The sequence below is a fragment of the Phoenix dactylifera genome, chromosome 12 (assembly GCF_009389715.1).
Source record: "Phoenix dactylifera cultivar Barhee BC4 chromosome 12, palm_55x_up_171113_PBpolish2nd_filt_p, whole genome shotgun sequence".
NCBI classification, from domain to species: domain Eukaryota; kingdom Viridiplantae; phylum Streptophyta; class Magnoliopsida; order Arecales; family Arecaceae; genus Phoenix; species Phoenix dactylifera.
Genome location: NC_052403.1, coordinates 2,105,324 through 2,125,170, shown reverse-complemented (window position 1 = coordinate 2,125,170; position 19,847 = coordinate 2,105,324). Strand labels below are relative to the sequence as shown.

The window sequence follows — 19,847 nt, the reverse complement described above, 5'->3', positions numbered from 1 at the left end:
TTAAAAAAAATGAAAATGAAAAACATTTCTTGTCTAGACTCCCGAGTCCAGTGATGTTTGGTTGCGCACAGAAGCCCTTTTGGCAGTTTCTCTTAAAAAAAACAGAGGGAGAGAGACACACACACAGAGAGAGAGAGACTTTTCTGCACGGTTTCACAATAAACGGAGCATAACATTGCATGCTAATATGCTATTGCTCATGATCATTTGCAGACAGGAGAAAAATCATTTCACAAAAATCTTCCAACCATTTGCAATTTCATCCCCATTTGAAGCAGCATCTGGGACTAGTTCTCAGCACGCGCAAACCGGAGGTTAGCTGGCCGGAAAAATTTGGGACTTGAACCTTGGTCTGGTGCAACCACCAAAATACTTTTAGAAGCAGGCTCAGTTGGCACCTTCTCATGTACAGCACTCCACAAACATTTGCGTAGAGATCCGAAACCACTGGTAACCAAAAGAATGTTGAGAAGAAAGTTGGCTGGTAGGTATATACGCAGCAAACTGCATGAATCTCTAAACTGAGACTTACAATTTAATTTTACATGAATCTGTTCTCAGGGTATCAAAATCCAAGAAAATTACAGATGTGTTATCCTTTGTTCGCAAAGTTCTAGCTTCATTTAATACATGATTTGCTATCCTATCAGCTGAGTTCTCATCACCAGCATTGTATCTCTCCTTCATCTGCAAAGTTCACATTTGAACAATAAGGATCAGAATATCTAAAAGATCAGCTGAACCTAAGCGAACTCTCTAACATCACGATACCTGAAGGACAAGCTGCACTGCCCTTCTTGTGCTAATAACATCCCATAGTCCATCACTACATCGATTGGTAGAAGAAGAAAATGAATCAATGTCACTAAGAATTCAGGAGACACACATATGTCATCTGAAAAGAATGAGGAACAGAAACTACCTTGCCATCAGAGCAAAAGCCATGCATGTTTTGGTGATCTGCACAACTTGGCTTACGTAAGGCTCTGAGCTAAAGCGCATGTCTTGCTCCTTCAGGAACTTGTCTCCAAGCATTCGACTAATGTTTAATCCTGTAGAAGTACATGTAAAAATATTAGATAAACCTTTCTTATAACATGACCTTCCATTATCAGTTTTTGACTCAATGGCCAGGTTATAAGAAAATGTTTGCATAGAGGCATCATGGTAGGAAATCAAGACAATACCACAAAGGCGTCCTTCACCATCTTTCAATGGTTTTCCTGCTTTAATCAAGCGAGTTCTTTCAGACTGACTAGTTACTCTATGATCTTCTGTCATAGCGATCTGCTTTCCATCAACACTGACATGAATAAAGCATATTAGTCAGTAAAAATTGGCGATGAGGACAATGATGAACACAATACCAACAGTTTCCCTCCTTTTTTCTGAGAAAACATGTACTGGACTGCTCAACTCAAAGTCATCAATAATGACACCAAGGTATTTGAAAGATTGACAAGTAGCATTGACAACAGGATGAATAAAGTAATCTATAAAAGGGACCACCCCCCATGGTTGGGAAGAAACTGATGATCCAATCAGAAACCTATGTCAGTTCTATTACCTGTCAAGTATGAGTGTGCAATAACAAACTTCTTGTTCTTCTGCTATACTGCTCTGGCAAACTCAGTTTCGCTGGTTTCCAATTTACACCAATCATGGTTCTCATTACCAATTTATTTTTTATGGATATTATTTCAAAGCAACTGAAGGCTAATTAAAAGTGTGTAGATGTCTTTACACTTCCCTGCTCAAGATGACAGTCCGAGCTCCCGATCTATCAGCTAAAATTCTGTCACCAAAACATTCTGCTAAGCAGCAAGGACTTCTATGATCATTCTAAGGACAGCATAGGAATAACACCTTGATTGCCCCTTTAACCACCTCGAATGCCCCTTAACCGATGCAAAGTATTGAATTAATAGAACCAAGTGCACAACAAATTCACTAATCCAAGATACTATTAGAGAGGGAAATTCAACCGGTCATATAGCCTAATGAGGATTCCCAAATTTCTAATACTTCCACATTGTTCAATTTGCAAAAGATCCACATTCTTTTTTTTTTCTCTTTTTTTTTTGACAGGCACATTCTTGAGAAATCAGTTATCTGCAAATAGCAAGCTTCCTCATCTGGAAGGTATAGTACATTCTTTAACTTCCTATTCATGATCCCATTCCTTTCATCCCCTCAAACTCGAGAGAGAGAGAGAGAGAGAGAGAGAGAGAGAGAGAGAGAGAGAATGAAAATTGTGGACTTCGTTGCCTAATTTCATCATTATTCTTCACATTTTCGCACCATATCATCGAATTTCTTAAGAAAGCATGGATTGCACATGGAAGAATATCTCCAGAGTTAAGTTTGTGGACATTCAGAAAGTTGCCTTGTACGGTGTGTTCAGCAGCATATGAATGGTTCTTCCAAAGGTACTGAAATACATAAAAGAAAATTCCTAGAAGAGCAAATTAAAAAACTGTCTAGGTGCAACACCCTATCTACTTACTCATTCAACATCATGAAAAATTTGACTTGGAAGATTTTGACAACACTCTTCTCGTTCCAATTTGTTGAAAAAAATTATGAATAGTTCTCATGTTATTTCTTCAGATGTCATGAGATACTAATTATAATGAGCTATTCTGAGAGCTGATAAAGAGAATGGCTCTATCACTGACATGATCAATAACTGATGAAAACAATGGTACCAGGATGTTATATTATAAGTCAACTGCAATTAACTAGCTTAATCTATAATGAACAAAGAGAACTGTGAAGAAAACATACTTCATGACACAAGCTGAATCGCCGACATTTGCGCATTGTGCAAAAAAATCTTTGTTATGATCAAGCCAAATCAAAAAAATTGTTGCAGTACAACCCTGAAAAGATTAACAATTTTGTTAAAATAGAACAGATATTACCCTCACAAAATAGCTAGTTATCAATTAGACAAAGTAGGAGTATTGTTCCTTCAAGCTTTGTGTTAAGTTGATCCACTAAACTATTCTATCAGGCTGGTTATGTAAACAGCTGAAAAATATTTGCACTACCAACATATCAAACACATCCTCAGCCAAGAAATAGACTAAGCAATATTGGGCATTGCTATTTATATACAAGTGTTTCCCTACTAATTGTTATTCTCCAATTTACAACATGTAAAAATCAATTATGTGGAAGAACAATGACATAATTCCTAGAGATCTAATGCTTGAGATGCCAATAGCTAGATTGGAAGGTACACTTGCATGCCTGCTGGAGAAGAAGGTGGCCACAGTTGATACTCCAAACAGTCCATATATGTAAAAAGCACAAGAGTTGTTTGACTAGCAAAGACAACTTTTCATGAATACATTCCAAAGGGGAAAAGTTTTCCATATTATTTCAAGACATAGGTCTAGCATTGCAAGTAACAAATTGAAGGTCTGGTTTGATATGGTGAGCATTCACGAAAAATGCAATTGTGCTTGCACTGTAATCAGGGATTACAACCTATTCAACCAACAGGAAGGTGGGTATCAAATCCATTCAACTAGGATGCTCAAGGAGTTTGCTCACTGGCTAAAAAGTTCAATCTACAGTTAAATCTACAAGATTTATAAAGTACTAGACATACCCGACCAAAATAATATATCTGATACTTATAACTCATTTTTGTTCTCATTATATGATAGTTATTTTGCATTTATGGAGCAGACCTGCTAATTGGAAACCCCAAAAATTTCCAACATTGAATTTTGATTTTTCTGAAAGAAAAACAAAACTAGGTTGACCCCAAAAATTCCAACATTAAATTTTGATTTTTCTGAAAGAAAAACAAAACTAGGTTTACCAAATTTGTTCAAGGCTACTGCTACTGTATTTCTGCTTTTTTAAAAATGGAATTCAGGAAATGGAAACATTGCAAGCTGAACCCAACAAGATTTACTTACTCTGGACATGATAATGTCTACATGTGCAACTAATATTTGGTGACCAGGAATGAAAATTTAAAAGTGGTATAGCTCACTAGAGACTTAAATAAATAAATAATAAATTACTAATAACAACAACAACAATAACAATAACAATAATACACCTGATTTCTATAAAAATTATAAGTAACATTTTAGCTTGATTTTTGAAATCAAACAGATCTAATCATTTTTTACACACTTGTAGGAGAGTGCACAAATAATTAATGAACGGAACCCATAAGATTTGAGAACAAGCTAGCTCCCAATGATTATTTGGCCAAGTAAAAAGGTGTTCTCCTTGTTTAGTCTTTTTGTAAAAGTCTCGCTGATTGGCAGTAAGTTCAAGCAACTCTATTCTCTCAATATGATTATTGAGGCCTCCATCAAAGTTCAGGAATCCCTTCCAGAGAAAAGTGGAAAAGCATTGAAATAGTCAAAAATACACCAAACATGGCTGATGATGCTTCTGCTAGATATTAGCTCTTCCAAGCATATTAGGTTCCGATCATTGTATCTTCCAAAGACCATATTATGAGTATCCCATCTCCACATAGCTGAAACACTTAAGGATACTGTCCTCCTAGAGCATAAGCCCACCCCAGAGAAGGTTTCTACAAATCTAGTAATCTTCTTTCATATTTATCAGGCCTCCTTAACAAGCATCACCCTTTTATTAGCTGACCTCGACTTAAATTCCCTAAGACCGTCAATATCATCATCCTAGTATTCTATATGTCAAACAAAAGATACAAATTTAAAGTTACATTAAAGAATTGTTAAATGTTTCTGTAAGATAGTGATAATTGGGGAATGGAATTCTTCTAAGGGTGTCACCAAAGCAAGTATTTGTTTAATATGCATGTGCTTGCTTAGCAAGTATTATGTGACCTTAAATAGTCTTTTGTAAAATGTATTTTATAATAGTCTTTTAAAAGTAAATAAAAAGATTAAAAAAACTCTAATGCACTTGAGTAGGAAAATATGTGATCTATATTTTTTTTGGAGACCATATATATCTATAAATTATATATTGTTTAAACAAAAACCCTTTATTTCGACACACATTGTAAAAATTACAAAGTCCAGCATAATAGATTGCTCCATTCTCCATGTAATATTGATTCCCCGATGCTTCGATATCACTGAGAATAATATCAATGAGGAAGGCACTAGATAAACACAGCAAAGTGTCAAATGCTGTATGACTGTATCATTATTTAGATAGTCAATATATTAATTTCAAGTTCCTCAAAAAACATTTTCTACATCATGTAAGTATCAGACCAAATGGTAACTTTATGTTTTCACTTACTAGAAAGCTAAATCTTGGCCTTGATTTTGTTTAATCTCAAACAGTAGTTGAAAGAGAAATATGATAAGAAGGGAGAAAACCTCATACTGATGATTCATAGCAGCTTCTGTTAGAGCAAAAGCATCTCTAAGAACATCTGAAGCATCACAACAGGAAAGAACCCTTTCTCTCCTTTCAGGATGGAATAAAATTTTAGCAACATTCTCAGGCAGCATTCTAGAAAACAAAAATTACCAAAACAGCTATCAGTCTCCAGCAAATAGAAAATAGATAGCTAAATCATGAGAAAATGTCATTAACACTAGTATGTTCACACTCTAACATTTGCATGAAGGAGAAGAATAATGACTAGACTATAGGATATGGCGTTAGATTGCCTATGGGCTGTAGGTATCTAAAAAAAAAAAAAAAGCAGTACTATTAATCAAAATTAAATAGACAAAAAATGACTATAAAATGAATTAGCAAATTGCCTTGTATGAATTAGCAAATTATCAATTTATGCATTAAATATTCTCCTATTAGGTTGTCGCATCTTTTTTTTTCCAAAAAATGTTGCTAGCCTGCTAACTTTTGCATATATAATTCCACTATAACAAAATATAGAATGTTTGCTACATTCAATTCAATTGTTTGTTGTCTACTTATATTTATATCCTGTTCATGCAGTATGAACCATGATAGTATGCTATTAGGCTATTATACGGACCGCGAACCATGCTATTAGGAAGTATGTTATAATCTGTGATGTTGGATGTTGCTATATGATGTTCTATGATAAACTAATCATGCTTGTTGGATGTTTTTAAGAATATATGTGAAAAAATTAGTGATTTAAAATGTGGTGCACAAGGCTGCATATGCAACCACATATGCATATGTAGTCCTATGGCTGCACCACACTGCTTATGTGCATTTACTGTATGCTGTCATACCTCATATGGGCCAAAAAAAACAGAACACTTAGCACTATGTGACTGTATTTGTGGCTCAAGTAGCATTATGCTACCACATATGTTGCCTTTAAGCATTATGCGACCCACTTTTATGTGGCTTGTACAAATAGAGCATGTCATTACTGATGGTTTGTTTGATGTGGATTTCAATATGTTATGACTATTGTATTAATATAAAGTCCTAAGTGATGAGCACCATTCATTAGTTGTTATTATAAATAATGTTGATATTATTTATCCAAAAAACATTACCATCATTGTTATTGATTTTATCATACTTAATATATTTTATTTATTTTTATACAGTTAACATACACCAACTGCATATGCACCCACACATGCAACCTGCATACCACATATGACTATCCGTCCCCTAGACAGCCTGCATACTGCGGCAACCTTTATAAAACATGGAAAATATAAATTTATTTGTTGCCATATACTAGACATATCGTATTCATATCCCATATCCATATTCATGCCTCCTAGATAAGGAGTTGCCGAAAAACATAAGAAAGCATCTTCTAAGCATGAAGATAAAATCAAGAAATAAATTTCCGATGAGTGATTTAAAAACATGTAGACATTTTTCATAATTTGAAATATCATAATCAAGGGTTGCAACCAATTAAAATTGTGAAAGTTAAGCACTCTAGAGTGGAAAATCCATTCACATGCATATGAAAATACAGATCATACTCAATGCTAAGTGAAGTCTTATGCGAACAACCATAAGTTATTCAAGAAAATATCCTTATTAAAGTAGTTATTTTTCATGGTGCGTGACACTGTCACGTTCACATTTGCAAGCATTCTGCTTTATGAATCTGCATTCCCCAAGCATTCCCATTTGGAGCTGCCTCTTTTATTAGTCCAAGCTTTTCTACATCCTCTTTTACAATTTCCATCTATGCTACCATAGATCTTCCTTTTTTTCTTCCTACAACCTTTAACAAAAGGCTGAAGAATGTTTTCTGACTAGATGTCCTTTAGTTTGTTATTGTACATGTCCAACCATCTTAATTGGATCTCCATCACTTTAGTCTTAATTGGTGCAACATCTCTAATATACTAAATTCATGCTCTATCCTTTCAAGTTCTAACACATCCATCTCAACATTATTGTGCCTACTACATTTAACTTGTTTTGTTTGGCTCTCTTTATCAGCCAACATTCTAGACCATACAAGATTGCAAGCCTCATTGTCATTTTAAAAGTTTAAAGCTTTTCCTTTTAAGTCACCAATATATGCTCAATTGGCAGTACCCCAGAAGCACGTCTCCACTTCATCCAACCATCTCTGATTCTATTGCAATTCTCTATACATCTCCATTATCTCATATATTAGATTCTAGATAATGAAGTCAATCACTTTTTGGCATCTCTTGTCGATCTCTTGATTCCAGCCCCATCTATATTTCTATTTCCATTAAAAATTGTGTTCCATATATGATTTTTATTCTGCTAATAGTTAGTCCGTTATCGTCTTAAAATTTCCTCCAAAATCCCATTGAATATTATTTTGTTCCTTTCCCATAGTGAAGAGACAATTTAGTTGCACTAGAAGTAACTGGGTTGCTTACTCTTATCACATTTCAAGTGCATAGGAGATTGAGAATGTACACTCAAAATAAAATCATGAGAATATAAAGAAGCAAAAGAGAGGGAGGGGGGGCGAGAGAGAAGGCATATAGGTGAAATCTTGAAATTATGAAAATAGCGTCATCTATTTTCATCTATAATAAGAAACATTAGCAAGGACCAATAAGCAAAAAATATATAAAAGCAAATAGATGCACTCAAAGCAACAAAATATGGATGTAGAGAAGCCAACAGCATTGCTCTTGAGAATCACAACATTATGTGAAGTTTGATAGTGAAACTTGTGTTATGTCCACATTCAAGAGACAAATGAACAAGGGACATATAAGAAAAACCGAAGAACAATGATATGAAAAGCCATACATAGGCAAGAGAAAATGGAGGAGATAAATTGACAGAGCAAGAGATGCTCAACATAGAAATTGCTTTCAATTATATCATTATTGAGACATGACAGAAAGCCTCAAAAATATTTAATAATACAAAGCAAAATATATCAGAACCCACAAAAGATTGATGACATAAGAACAAATGTGCAGTTGTGTCTTTGTTTACAAGAGATTACTTATACAGGTCCACTCTAAGTAATGTGCAGCATGTTAAAATGAGATCCTTGAACCTTTATAGGGTATTCATCAATTATTCATTTAAGAGAGAAAAGAGATCACATACATGCTTGCAGATTTGGCTGCTCCAACTCCACCATGCCCATCAAAAATACCGAAGAGTCCAAACTGAATTGCAAGAACTTGATCAGACCAAATCATTTTTTTAAAAAACTACGACAGGATTGGTGATTCAAAAACCTGTTCAACACTGGGAAGTGGCCACTGGCAGAAGCAGATGTCTTCCATTGGAAGCTTCTTTGCACCTCGGCGCCTGGCCATTGGATCAGATGCTATACCAATTCCAACAGGTATACGGCATTCAAAATGTTGAGAAATTTGAACCTACAAAAAGTGAAATAACATGTTGAATGCACAGTACATTTAGGATGGAAAAACTAACAGCTATACAGCCTTGAACATGCAAATTTGATACTAACAACCACTTGATCAACCAAGTAACTCTATCCTGCTGCCCAAATTGACGTTTTAAGATGTAGTAAAAAAAATGGCAATGAAAAGAGAAAAAGCTAGCCTTACTTTCAGCATTAGCATAAGGACCTAACCTCACTTTCAGCAGTAGCACAAAGATGATAAATGGGAAGGGTAACCAAGTATCCTACAAGTCATTTTTCCTTCTTCCTACTGAAATAGAAATAGGAATGGGAAACACTGTCAATAGCAGAAGCAGGAATAAAGGAGTGTCCATTTATAGAAACATAAATTGTTTTGGAGAACCTAAGAAATGTCTATACAAGAGTAGAACAAACCCATGACCATCAATTGTTGTCTTAGTGACTTGGTAGGGTCAGATAAATGAATCCTTCATTGTCACTATTTCCTATTACAGACTTAATTCCATGTTACCCCGAGCTTTCAAATTCTTTCTCAAAACTTTCATCCACTCTATATTGAGTCATGCCCAACGCACCTCATGTGCACCAAATACAATAATAATGCTTGATAACAATGAAACATCCTCAAAACCACATCAAATTCCATAAAGATTTTGAGTAAAAGACCATTATTTACTTCACCAACCGAAAAGTATAAAATTTCAAGGGAAAAAGACTATTTTGTATGTCAAGCGTAACACAGAATTGGAAAAAATTAAATTATCATCGCATAAGGCTAAACTGTCTGTTCAGAATCTATGATCGTCTATTTCAACCTGCATGAACCACCACATCAAGTTTACCACTAGGATCCTACTGGAAGACCCATAATAGCAATGTACCTTCCTAAGTAGAACATTTGTGATTGTTGATCAAAGATATTAGAAGCTAACATCCTAACTCACATACATGATCTGCCACCTAAATTTTCATGTCAATATACATATACAGGCCTCTCATTTTGACAAATCATCCAACAAAGGAACACCTTTTATTGTTAATATTAAACAGTCCACATTCAACCTCCACCTTTGCAAACTCTCACCTCGCATAATTCAGTCCAAATACCCTCAACAAATGACAACAATGTAGATTAGCAATTAAACAGATCCTAACAAGCCAAACATAAAAAATCATTTCAATAGTCTGAAGCCATCTGCATATTCAATGCCTAGACATATTAAAGCATGCTCAGCAGTTCCACATCATTCAATAATGGTGGCCCACATACAAAGTGCATGATGGGCCAACTGACTTGTTTCAAGCAACAACAGAAGTAATGCTTTAACACATAATCTTCAATAAACAAAGTCACAGATATTCATGATCCATACGTGGTGAAAAGAACACCTCAAATGCCAGAAACACAGACTAAAAACTCATCCCATCAATATGTCAGCTTTGACGGATTAAAACATTGTCCATCAAAGTATGAGAACTTTAAACCACATGCTATTAGGATGATATTAGCCTTCTGAGAATTGGTATTTAATTTCTAACCAAGCAATCTGGAACGAGAGATGACCTTCATGAAACCTAAAAGACCAATTGAAAATCCTATCATACAATTCATGCAGTTTAAAATCATGCAACCAGGCCGAAATCATTGAAGACCTTTTTTGAATCAGAAACAGTCCTTAAGAATCAGAAAAGAAGAGAGGTTTGAATAGAGATCTATTTTGCTCAAGAGGCACACATGCATGAAAAAAGAGAGAAATTAAAACAGAATACCCAGATCGAATCAAGCAAGCTCTAGACATGTGAAACTATGAGTTCAGGAAATGTTGACACTTCCTCATGGATTCAGAACAAATACTCATAAAGAAGTAACATAAGGCTTCCAAAAAAAATCAAAAATAATTCAAAAACGTATATGATATATTTAGATAAGGATGGCAAGTTTACCATGCAATAGCTATAAGGGCAATTCAGTTATTTTATTTCACAAAGCATAAGGCAAGATTTACTGTTATTAAAAAAAAGATGCTGTAAAAGGAAAATATCATTTCAACTTACAGATATTCTCGAAGAAGTGCCAAGAGTGATAATATCCCCATCTTCCAGCTCAACAGGTTCACTCCAATGTCTAGAGTTAAAATCCGGATGATGGACTAACTGAGAATTCAAGTACGTTCCGTTCAAGCTACCCATATCCACCAGCTCCCATTTTAATTTCTGCAACCAGTAATGCAGCAAATGCCACATACGGAAATGAGTGCACATGAGATGCACGAAACAGATGTACTCACATTAGACTATGATTATTAAAAATGTTTGAAATGCATGAGAGCCACGTAGAAAACAGTTATCCATGATTTTCATCTCTCCCACATACTAACCACACTCCTTACTGGTTTCCTGATAATTTCCCAATGATAGTTTCTCAAGACTTCATCAGGAAGCTCCCCATGCATTTTTGAGTTCAGAAAATCCAATCCAAGTTCCACAAGTGAGATCAGTTGGAAATGCTTAGCGGCGTAAGAATTGTGCCTGCCACCATCATGTCTACCTAAGAATCAATAGCAATGCGTGCACCCAAAGAAGACGGTAGGAGGAGGTCATCTAAAGAAAAGGGAAAGAAAAGGAGTAGGAGGAAGAGGAGGTCATTTGAAAAAACAAAAAGGGGTGGGAGGATAAAATAGCATAAGGAACTGGTCCTAGAAAAAGACTTAAATTCATGTTCCAATTTATACATGTCATTAGAAAAAAGAATAAAGAACAAAAAGAAAGAAAGAAAGAAAAGGAGCAAGAGGAAGAAGAGGACATCAAAAAAAGAAGATAAAATAGTCATAGGAAAAGGCTTACATTCATGTTCCAATTTATACGTGCATGCTTCCCTGAAACCTCAGAGTCCTTCAGTAATAAATCACTTGGGGAAACCCTTCCAAGGGTCAGTGGAAGCATAGAAGTGTCTTCTGACTGTCGAGAACAGTGAAGCCCAGTAGAAGGACCAGCAATCACTTCCAGAGTCAGACTGTTTTCTGCACTTCTAAAAGAAAGACTGGATGACATGATTTATAAAAACCAACACTAGAACAAAATAGGTTTTAATTAAATAATTTAACCAGAGCACAGTGAAGGAAACGAGTATACGTATAAATGAAATATCCTTGAATGCAGAAGCCAGATTTCTCCCATTGTCACTAATGAATTCCACATTACAGCTGGAATCCCTCCTAACATCTTTTATGCCCTCGGCAGGCCAATTTGGCACTGCTGTACGCTTAAGTGTTTGGCCAAATTGCAAATCTTCAGAACTTTCAGTGACCACATCCAGAATCAGGGTATCTCCTGTAGCAATTAAGGCCTTCCTTAGTCACTAAGATAAAAATAGATTAAACATCAGAAATAGGATATTTATTTAATATGATATGTAGCAATGTGGCATACCTTGACTGCCATGAGAATCAGTTGACTGAACCCTTTTTTTACTGACAAGTCCATGTGCTCTCGGAGAACTGGTATTTTCATCAATTTGAATTATCGACTCCTCAACATAGCTTCTAGCCAAACCATAGCTTTGTTCTGATGCTTGATCCAAATTCTCAGCGAAAAGAGGCCTATCAAGATCATCAGGCTGCAAAAGAAGCTACCAAGAATTAAAGTGCAGTCTGCACTTCTAAATGATGCACAACTGTGACTTGATCATGGTATCCTACCAGAAAAAAGTCGATATTAACAAATAATTTGGATAATAGAACCACTAACAAAATACAGGTTAGTTTGAATATAAAACCACAGGTTGGACAATATTCCCACATTAACCATTACTTTAGTATTTCAAGATTATCTAGTTTAGCCACATCATTATTTTCTTGTTCCCACAAATTCAAGTTAAGATAACTATTTTTAAAAGATAGAAAAGTACAAGTACGTCACATGTATCACCTACAAATGCATAGAAATCATATCAAAGTAAGTAGAAGTTGCTAACTTTGCAAGCAAATCAACCATACTTCGTCAATGTACAGCAAATTCGAAAAGGATATTTCCATAGGAGCATAACTGAAACTGCAGTTAGCATTACATTTAAGATAAATTACTAAAGCATTTCCATAATATACTAATATAACAAGCTATGGCATCGCACTACGACAGAAGCAAATCATGTAGCAAAAGATAATTTTCAATTCTATTATATTTTTGGACTTACTTTTAAGCTAAACTCTCTAAAGACATGAAAATACTTTAATTCATTGCTAGTGGTCCAAATACGGAGACCAAAAGTCATATCTATTTAAATTCACAGTTTTACAATTATGTAAAGCTTTCAGTTGATTAAAAATTCTTTCTTTTATTCCTAAGTCAGCTAGGACAAAAGGGACCTAGGGTCACTATAGTTGGAAGTTATGACTAGGAAATGTTATAACCTCAATCTTCAAATAGCTTTACACAGGAATTCATGTAAGAAAATGAATTTTGAAGTACTTCTGAGCTGTTATCCTAGTAACAAGAATACTTTCATTGTAGACTGCATATAGCTTCGTTTCCTCCCCTGTTTTAATTCTTTTCATTTTAAAACAACAGTTTTCCACAATATATCCAATCCCCTTCAACAGTTTGCATCAGCATTACTATCTTGTTGGTTCATTCTCTTCACCTCGTCTATCACTTACCCTGCAACATGTCAACTTTTTTCAGGAAGTCCCCTGCTATTCAAACTTCTGATTCCTCCTTGTCAAACTCACTTAATGTGATTCCACAAGGCGTTTAAGAGGGGATTGTGTTATGTGATACACTAAACACTATAATGACCATCGTGTTATCATACATTAGCATACATTTATTGGACTATGGCTCTTCACAGTCAAAGTGGTACACTAATGCAACCTCAAAACATTTGATCACTAAGTGAAAATCAAGTATTGACTTTTCTTGATCAACATATTAAGTATTTAGAAAAGTATCAAGTTATATTGGATAATATATAACAAAAATGTCCTGGAATGTTGGTGTAAATTAAATTGTGCTTTGGTTAGTTCATGCTTCTTATTAGAAAATTACAAAACTTAACTTTCCTGTGGTACATTTTACATTATTAACCGATACTTATCAAATCCCTTATTTATTTTGTTCTTCATCACCATCCTTCTCTTCTTACATACATGTCACATTTGCACCAGCTCGATGATTCATATCAAATCCGAATTTCACATATATGGTTCCAACAACCAGTAAATCAGTAGTTATGGCTTGCTGAGATGATTTTAGATTTTGACAAGATCAATCAAAACACATGCTAATATATTACAGTAGTTAAGGAGTACTGCAACATTCATGGTTAACCATCATACTTGCTTGATACAATAGTTTCTCTTGAATTACCAACGGAGACTATATTTTTGTCTTCTGTCAGATCTCAGTTGAAAGTTCCCAGAATATACCTACCAAGTGAAGGTGCAGCTCCTACAGTGAAGCCAAAAATGAAAGAAATTACCATGAAGGATCAGAGTCAAACTGAGGGCAAAGTAACTAAAGATGTCATAAAGAGGTGAAGGTACGCGTAATTGGAGGAATTCATCCCAGCATGGGTTTAAAATCCTCAAATCGAGAATTCTACCTCTCTAATAATAAAAATAATTATTTACTTGCTGGTATAAACAGGAGGGACAATGCCAATAAAAGATTTCTAGCAATAGACCAGTGAGCACTCATCAGTTGTTAAGTTAGATTAAAAAAATCAGCTAAATTAAGTACATTCCACTTGCACTTTGGTAAAGCTAATGAAACAAAAGAAAACAAAAAAGAGCAATGTAACCGAGTAAAATTCAGGTAAAGAAACTCAACCTGCAACCAAATGGCCACATCATGAGCACGTATCCCAGGTCTTAATCTTTATTTCCTCAACAACTAAATAGAACCCTTTCATCATTTTCCTTACTAAAGTAGTACCAGCATAGATTTAAAAAAATTTGTCCTAAGGAGATTAAAAAATACAAATTTAAGATAGTAAAAGAATAATTTAAAGGAGCACCGCATGCATCAGAATCCATCCCTCATTGTTAATGGAAATAGGGATTATCTACATCAGAAAGCCGAAATCAAAAATTATAAATCAAGAAAACACGACACGGGCCATTGGCCCCAAGATTCGCAAAACCCAGCAAGAATCGAACCGAGAGCAAGGAATAAGAATTCTGATCGAGGGGAGGAGGAGCGCATTCTTGCCTTGACGGCGGCGATGGCAGGGCGGGAGGCGGAGGAGGAGGAGGAGAGGAAGAAGCGCCAGGGGCGGCAGGTCAGGACGAAAAGGAGGAGGAGGAGGAGGAACATGAGGAGGAGGGCGAAGCCCACGAGGCTCGCTGCCATCCCTATCATCATCCGCTCTCCCTCTCCAGAGCCCCAGAGAGAGGGGCCGAGAAGAGCGCTTTGAAATGGTCGCATCGCTCCCTGAGCCCCTGCCCACCTTCCAAAATTTACTTCGACTTTCTTGCCATCTAGCGGTTTTTATTATAAGAAGCGTGAGCTTTCTTATTTCGTCTAGAATTATTATTTCAGGAAAGGAAGAATATTTTCTTATTTCCTATACGCTAGGTTGTAAGTATGAAGTATGTATTTAGAGCTTAATCATGTAGTGTTACGAAGGCATAATATGATTATAATTTATAAGATTTTAGCTAAAATTACAAATATTTTTCTGCAAACAATATTTATACGCGTCGTATATGATGCATGAACTTAAGTCGATGTTTTAGGAATGGATTATGATGTTTTAAGGGTAAGAATAGAGTTTCAATTCTAATCATATTTTTTGCTTTTCTTTGTTTCTTCGACAATTTTTTGGTTTGTCCGTATTAGCGTCTATTTATAAGTGGATGCTACGTAAGTTTTCGATTTGATGTCTAAATGTATCTTGCTTTTTCTCAAATATAGACTTTAACTTTTGCATGACGCATAGTAAAATAATTGCATGGCATGCTATTAAATTAATTGCTAGTTGGGTTTTGTTATGGTACTCTCTTTTTTTTTGTTATACTACTTTTAAATCTAAGTTGCTAATTGTGGTTGGGCTAGAATTGTCATTTTATCCATTAACTAATTCACATGAGAGGTCCTTCTTCCCAAGCCTCCAAGAAACCCTATATAGGAAGAGGGACCACAAACTTCGTGTACTCCATTGTCTCATGGAAGGGGATGAGAAGCCTCTCCCAACCTTCTCAATTTCTTGCATCTTCTCCAACAGGGTTCATATCCATGGCCCATCTATAACAACCTACCTCCAATGGCCCTGATCTCATGGCTCTTAGCCTCCAACCTCAGAGGTACTTCAACTATGGCCATTGCCCTTTTGAGCGGATTGGTGAGTAAGATGATGGGCTAGACGAGTTAGCGACCATGATGGATCAATTATAACCCTTGAATGTTGCCAAACTTACAATACTTAGCACATACAGGTTATCAATTATGATTTTATGACTCTGCATTTTGCGCAAATTATAGTACTTACCACTTATACTTGAGCATTTCCACCGACTATAACCGATTTCTATGAAGAAATTGGGACCATTCATTTTATATGAATGGTCTGCTAAAATTTTTGAAATATTATCATGCAAAGATTAGTAAGTGCCATAACAAATCCCCTAGTAGTTTAATATTGTTTATAGGTGATTTGAGCCATTATTAACTAAATTTGCTTCTCCAAGTTACGGCAAGGATAAAAGGACAAATACGCATATTTATGTTAAATAAGTTTTCAAGTATACAAAGAATTCATATAATCTATCTATCTGCCTATCTCTCTCTCTCTCTCTCTCTCTCTCTCTCTCTATATATATATATATATATATATATATATATATGTGCGCGCGCGCGCATGAAAGAGAGAGAGAGAGAGAGAGAGAGCGGACTCGTGTATGCATGTATATGTATGCTTTAAATGGTTAGGCTAAGAAAGAGTTTTATAATTTCAATATTATTATGCTATTTTTTCTAGATTTAAGAAATTTAAATTTTAAACTTGTGATTCCTTGAGACATTAGTTTTGGAAAGATAATAATTTAGAATTAAAAAATGATAATAGAAACATAAATTATGGATTTAGAAAATTCTACTTAATACAAATCCAGCTCGAGTTTAGATTCTCTTATTTCTATGCACTTGACAGATTTCTTATTTTTTTTAGTCAACAATATCCCACTTCTTCCATATGCTGAGTGTTCTAGTGTATGGGCATCTTATGATTCTTAGCAACAAAAGTGAGGCTGAAGTATATGACTCGAAAAAATAAATTTTGATATTTATTTTTCGCCATTAGCATTAGTATTAGTAAATAGATGCTAGATAATATTTTATTTATTACATCAACATATATTGCTCCTTCTCAACTATGTGTTATAAGTTTCTTACACACATATCAAGCGATTAAAAAACAAACAAATCGTCAAATATAAACATTGGTTTGATATCACGAATAGATGATTTGCATTCACAATCAATTAAGATTGCTTATTCCGATTAGAGATGGGCGCTGGGCCGGGCCGCCCATGGCCCGGCACGGCCCGGCACGAAGCGGGCCGTGCCTGGCACGGCCCGCTTGCTACAGTAACGGGCCGTGCCTGGCACGGCCCATGAAGGGGGCCGGGCTGGGTTACCATTTTCTGGCCCGCGGGCCGAGCCCGGCACGGCCCATAAGGGCCTGGGCTGGCACGGCCTGCGGGCCAAGCACGGCACGGCCCGCGGGCCAGCCCGGCACGGCCCGCGGGCCAGCCCGGCACGGCCCGCGAGCCAGAAAATTTTTTTCCCAAAATACCCCTCAAATTAGCCGTTTTTGGACTGTTGGGAGGGGTATTTTGGGAAAAAACCAAAAATAGCCGTTGGAAACGGCTATTTTCTCCCCCCTCCAGACGGGCCGTGCCTGGCACGGCCCGTCTCGTGCCGTGCCCGACCCGGCCCGCCAATCCACGGGCCTGGGGCCGGGCCGGGCTTGCGTTTTTTGCTGAGCGGGCCGTGCTAAAAAAACTTTTAAATTAATCATGGGAATGGGTAGCTAAGTTAGCTTTCACATGATTGGAGTCACAGTAAGAACAATAATGACATTTTAAATATTAAATAAATAAAAATAATAGCAATAATAATAATAAGAGAAAAGTTCTATATATATATTTAAATACATATATATATATAATGTGATGAAATGAATAATGATTAATACTATATTTTGATAGGTGACGATGAGTGATAGCGAGAACGAAGTTCTGGCTAACTATAGAAGAAAAGGAGTGAAAACATCATCTCAAGAAGCTACCAACATGCCAGCTAGGCCAGCTGCAAATGCTGTAGCCACCCAGATGGATCTTACTGGGGTATGCCAAGTAATGGCACAGCTTCTTCAACAGCAACAGCAGATGCAACAATTGATGCAACAGCAGATGCAACAGCAAGTGCAGGCCGTTGTCCGACCTGCACAGTTTATAGACTCCTATTATGAACGGTTCCGGAGGTTGAATCCTCCTATGTTTGATGGTGGAGCCGATCCGTTGGTTGCTGAGACATGGATTCGGGGAATAGAAGAGATGTATGATGCTCTGCAGTTTCCTGAAGATGTCAAGGTTAGGTTGGCTATTCCAATGATGAGTGGAAATGCAAAGTTTTGGTGGACAGCCATGAAAGCTGCAATTGAAAATGATGACAATATGCCAACTTGGAATGAATTCAAGAAAATGTTCTATGAACAATATTTTCCTAAGTCGGTCAGAAGGACTAAGGAAAATGAATTCTTATCTTTGAGGCAGAAAGATAATATGACTGTGCTTGAATATGCCAACAAGTTCAATGAACTGGGCCGGTTCTGTCCCCAGTTTATGGAGGCTGAAGAGAGCAAGGCTAACAGATTCGAGCAGGGCTTGAGGGATGAAATTCGATCCCGATTGTCAGCCCTGATCTTCACCAGTTATGGAGATGTCCTGGAGAGAGCACTGAAAGTAGAAGCAGATCTGAAGAGGTCAGAGAAGGAAAGAGGTGATCTGAAGAGGTCCAGGGCAACTGGAGATCAGAGTGCAAGGCCAAGAAATTTCGGAGAAAATGCAAACAAAAAGAACAAATTTGGGGCCTGCAATTTTTGTGGCAAGCCACATGGTGGACTTTGCCTTAAGAAGATGGGAGCTTATTTTAACTGTGGTCAGGTTGGGCATATTGCACGTGATTGTCAGCAGCAGAAGAATGACCTCATGCCTACTGGATCAGGGGATCAGAAGCAGAAGGGGACTGCTCGGGTTTTTGCACTGACTCAGCAGGATGTTAGTGCAAGTGACAGTGTGGTGACAGGTACCATTTCCATCAACTCAGTTGATGCATCTATATTGTTTGATTCTGGCTCTACACATTCTTTTGTATCTAACAAATTCTCTAGCTCCTTACATTGCCTATCTGAGAAATTAGTGGAGCCATTATATGTTGCTACACCCCTACAAAAAATAGTAATTGCTGACATTATCTTCAAGAATTGCATAATTCAGTTAGGAGAAAAGGAGTTAGTGACAGACTTAATACAGCTAGACATGCAAGATTTTGACATCATCTTGGGAATGGATTGGCTGTCCAAGTACCATGCTCATATAGACTGCTTCAGAAAGAGAGTAGTATTCCAGATACCAGGGGAGCTGGAATTTTTCTTTCAAGGCGATGCACCCATGCAATGTAAGTCCTCTTTACATATTATTTCTGCAATATGTGCACGCAAAGCATTAAGAAAAGGGTGTCAAGCCTATCTAGCCTATGTCATAGATACTCAAAATCAGTCAACACTAGATGATATTTCTATTGTGGGAGAATATCCTGATGTTTTTCCTGATGACCTACCTGGACTGCCCCCTGATCGGGAGATTGATTTTAAAATTGATCTTGTACCGGGAGTTGGACCGATCTCCAAGCCTCCTTATCGGATGGCACCGGCAGAGTTGAGAGAACTGAAAACTCAGCTGCAAGAACTCCTAGATAAGAAGTTCATCCGGCCTAGTGTTTCCCCATGGGGAGCTCCGGTGTTGTTTGTAAAGAAGAAGGATGGGAGCATGCGGAT

The 19,847-nt window shown here is 36.6% G+C and overlaps 1 protein-coding gene across 1 annotated transcript; it reads right to left on the bottom strand.

Moving 5' to 3' along the window:
- LOC103709916 (protein phosphatase 2C 70) lies at window positions 1–15,250 on the bottom strand. The gene is made up of 14 exons (XM_008795451.3): window positions 14,999–15,250; window positions 12,221–12,407; window positions 11,924–12,121; window positions 11,636–11,811; window positions 10,847–11,005; window positions 8,637–8,780; window positions 8,503–8,564; window positions 5,352–5,487; window positions 2,788–2,882; window positions 1,188–1,303; window positions 923–1,052; window positions 772–826; window positions 533–687; window positions 1–447 (listed from the first exon to the last, which is right to left on the bottom strand). Exons 1-14 carry the CDS (start codon window positions 15,212–15,214, stop codon window positions 288–290), a joined length of 1,989 nt encoding a protein of 662 aa, XP_008793673.3. The 5' UTR covers window positions 15,215–15,250; the 3' UTR covers window positions 1–287.
- Between the last annotated feature and the right edge of the window lie 4,597 nt (window positions 15,251–19,847).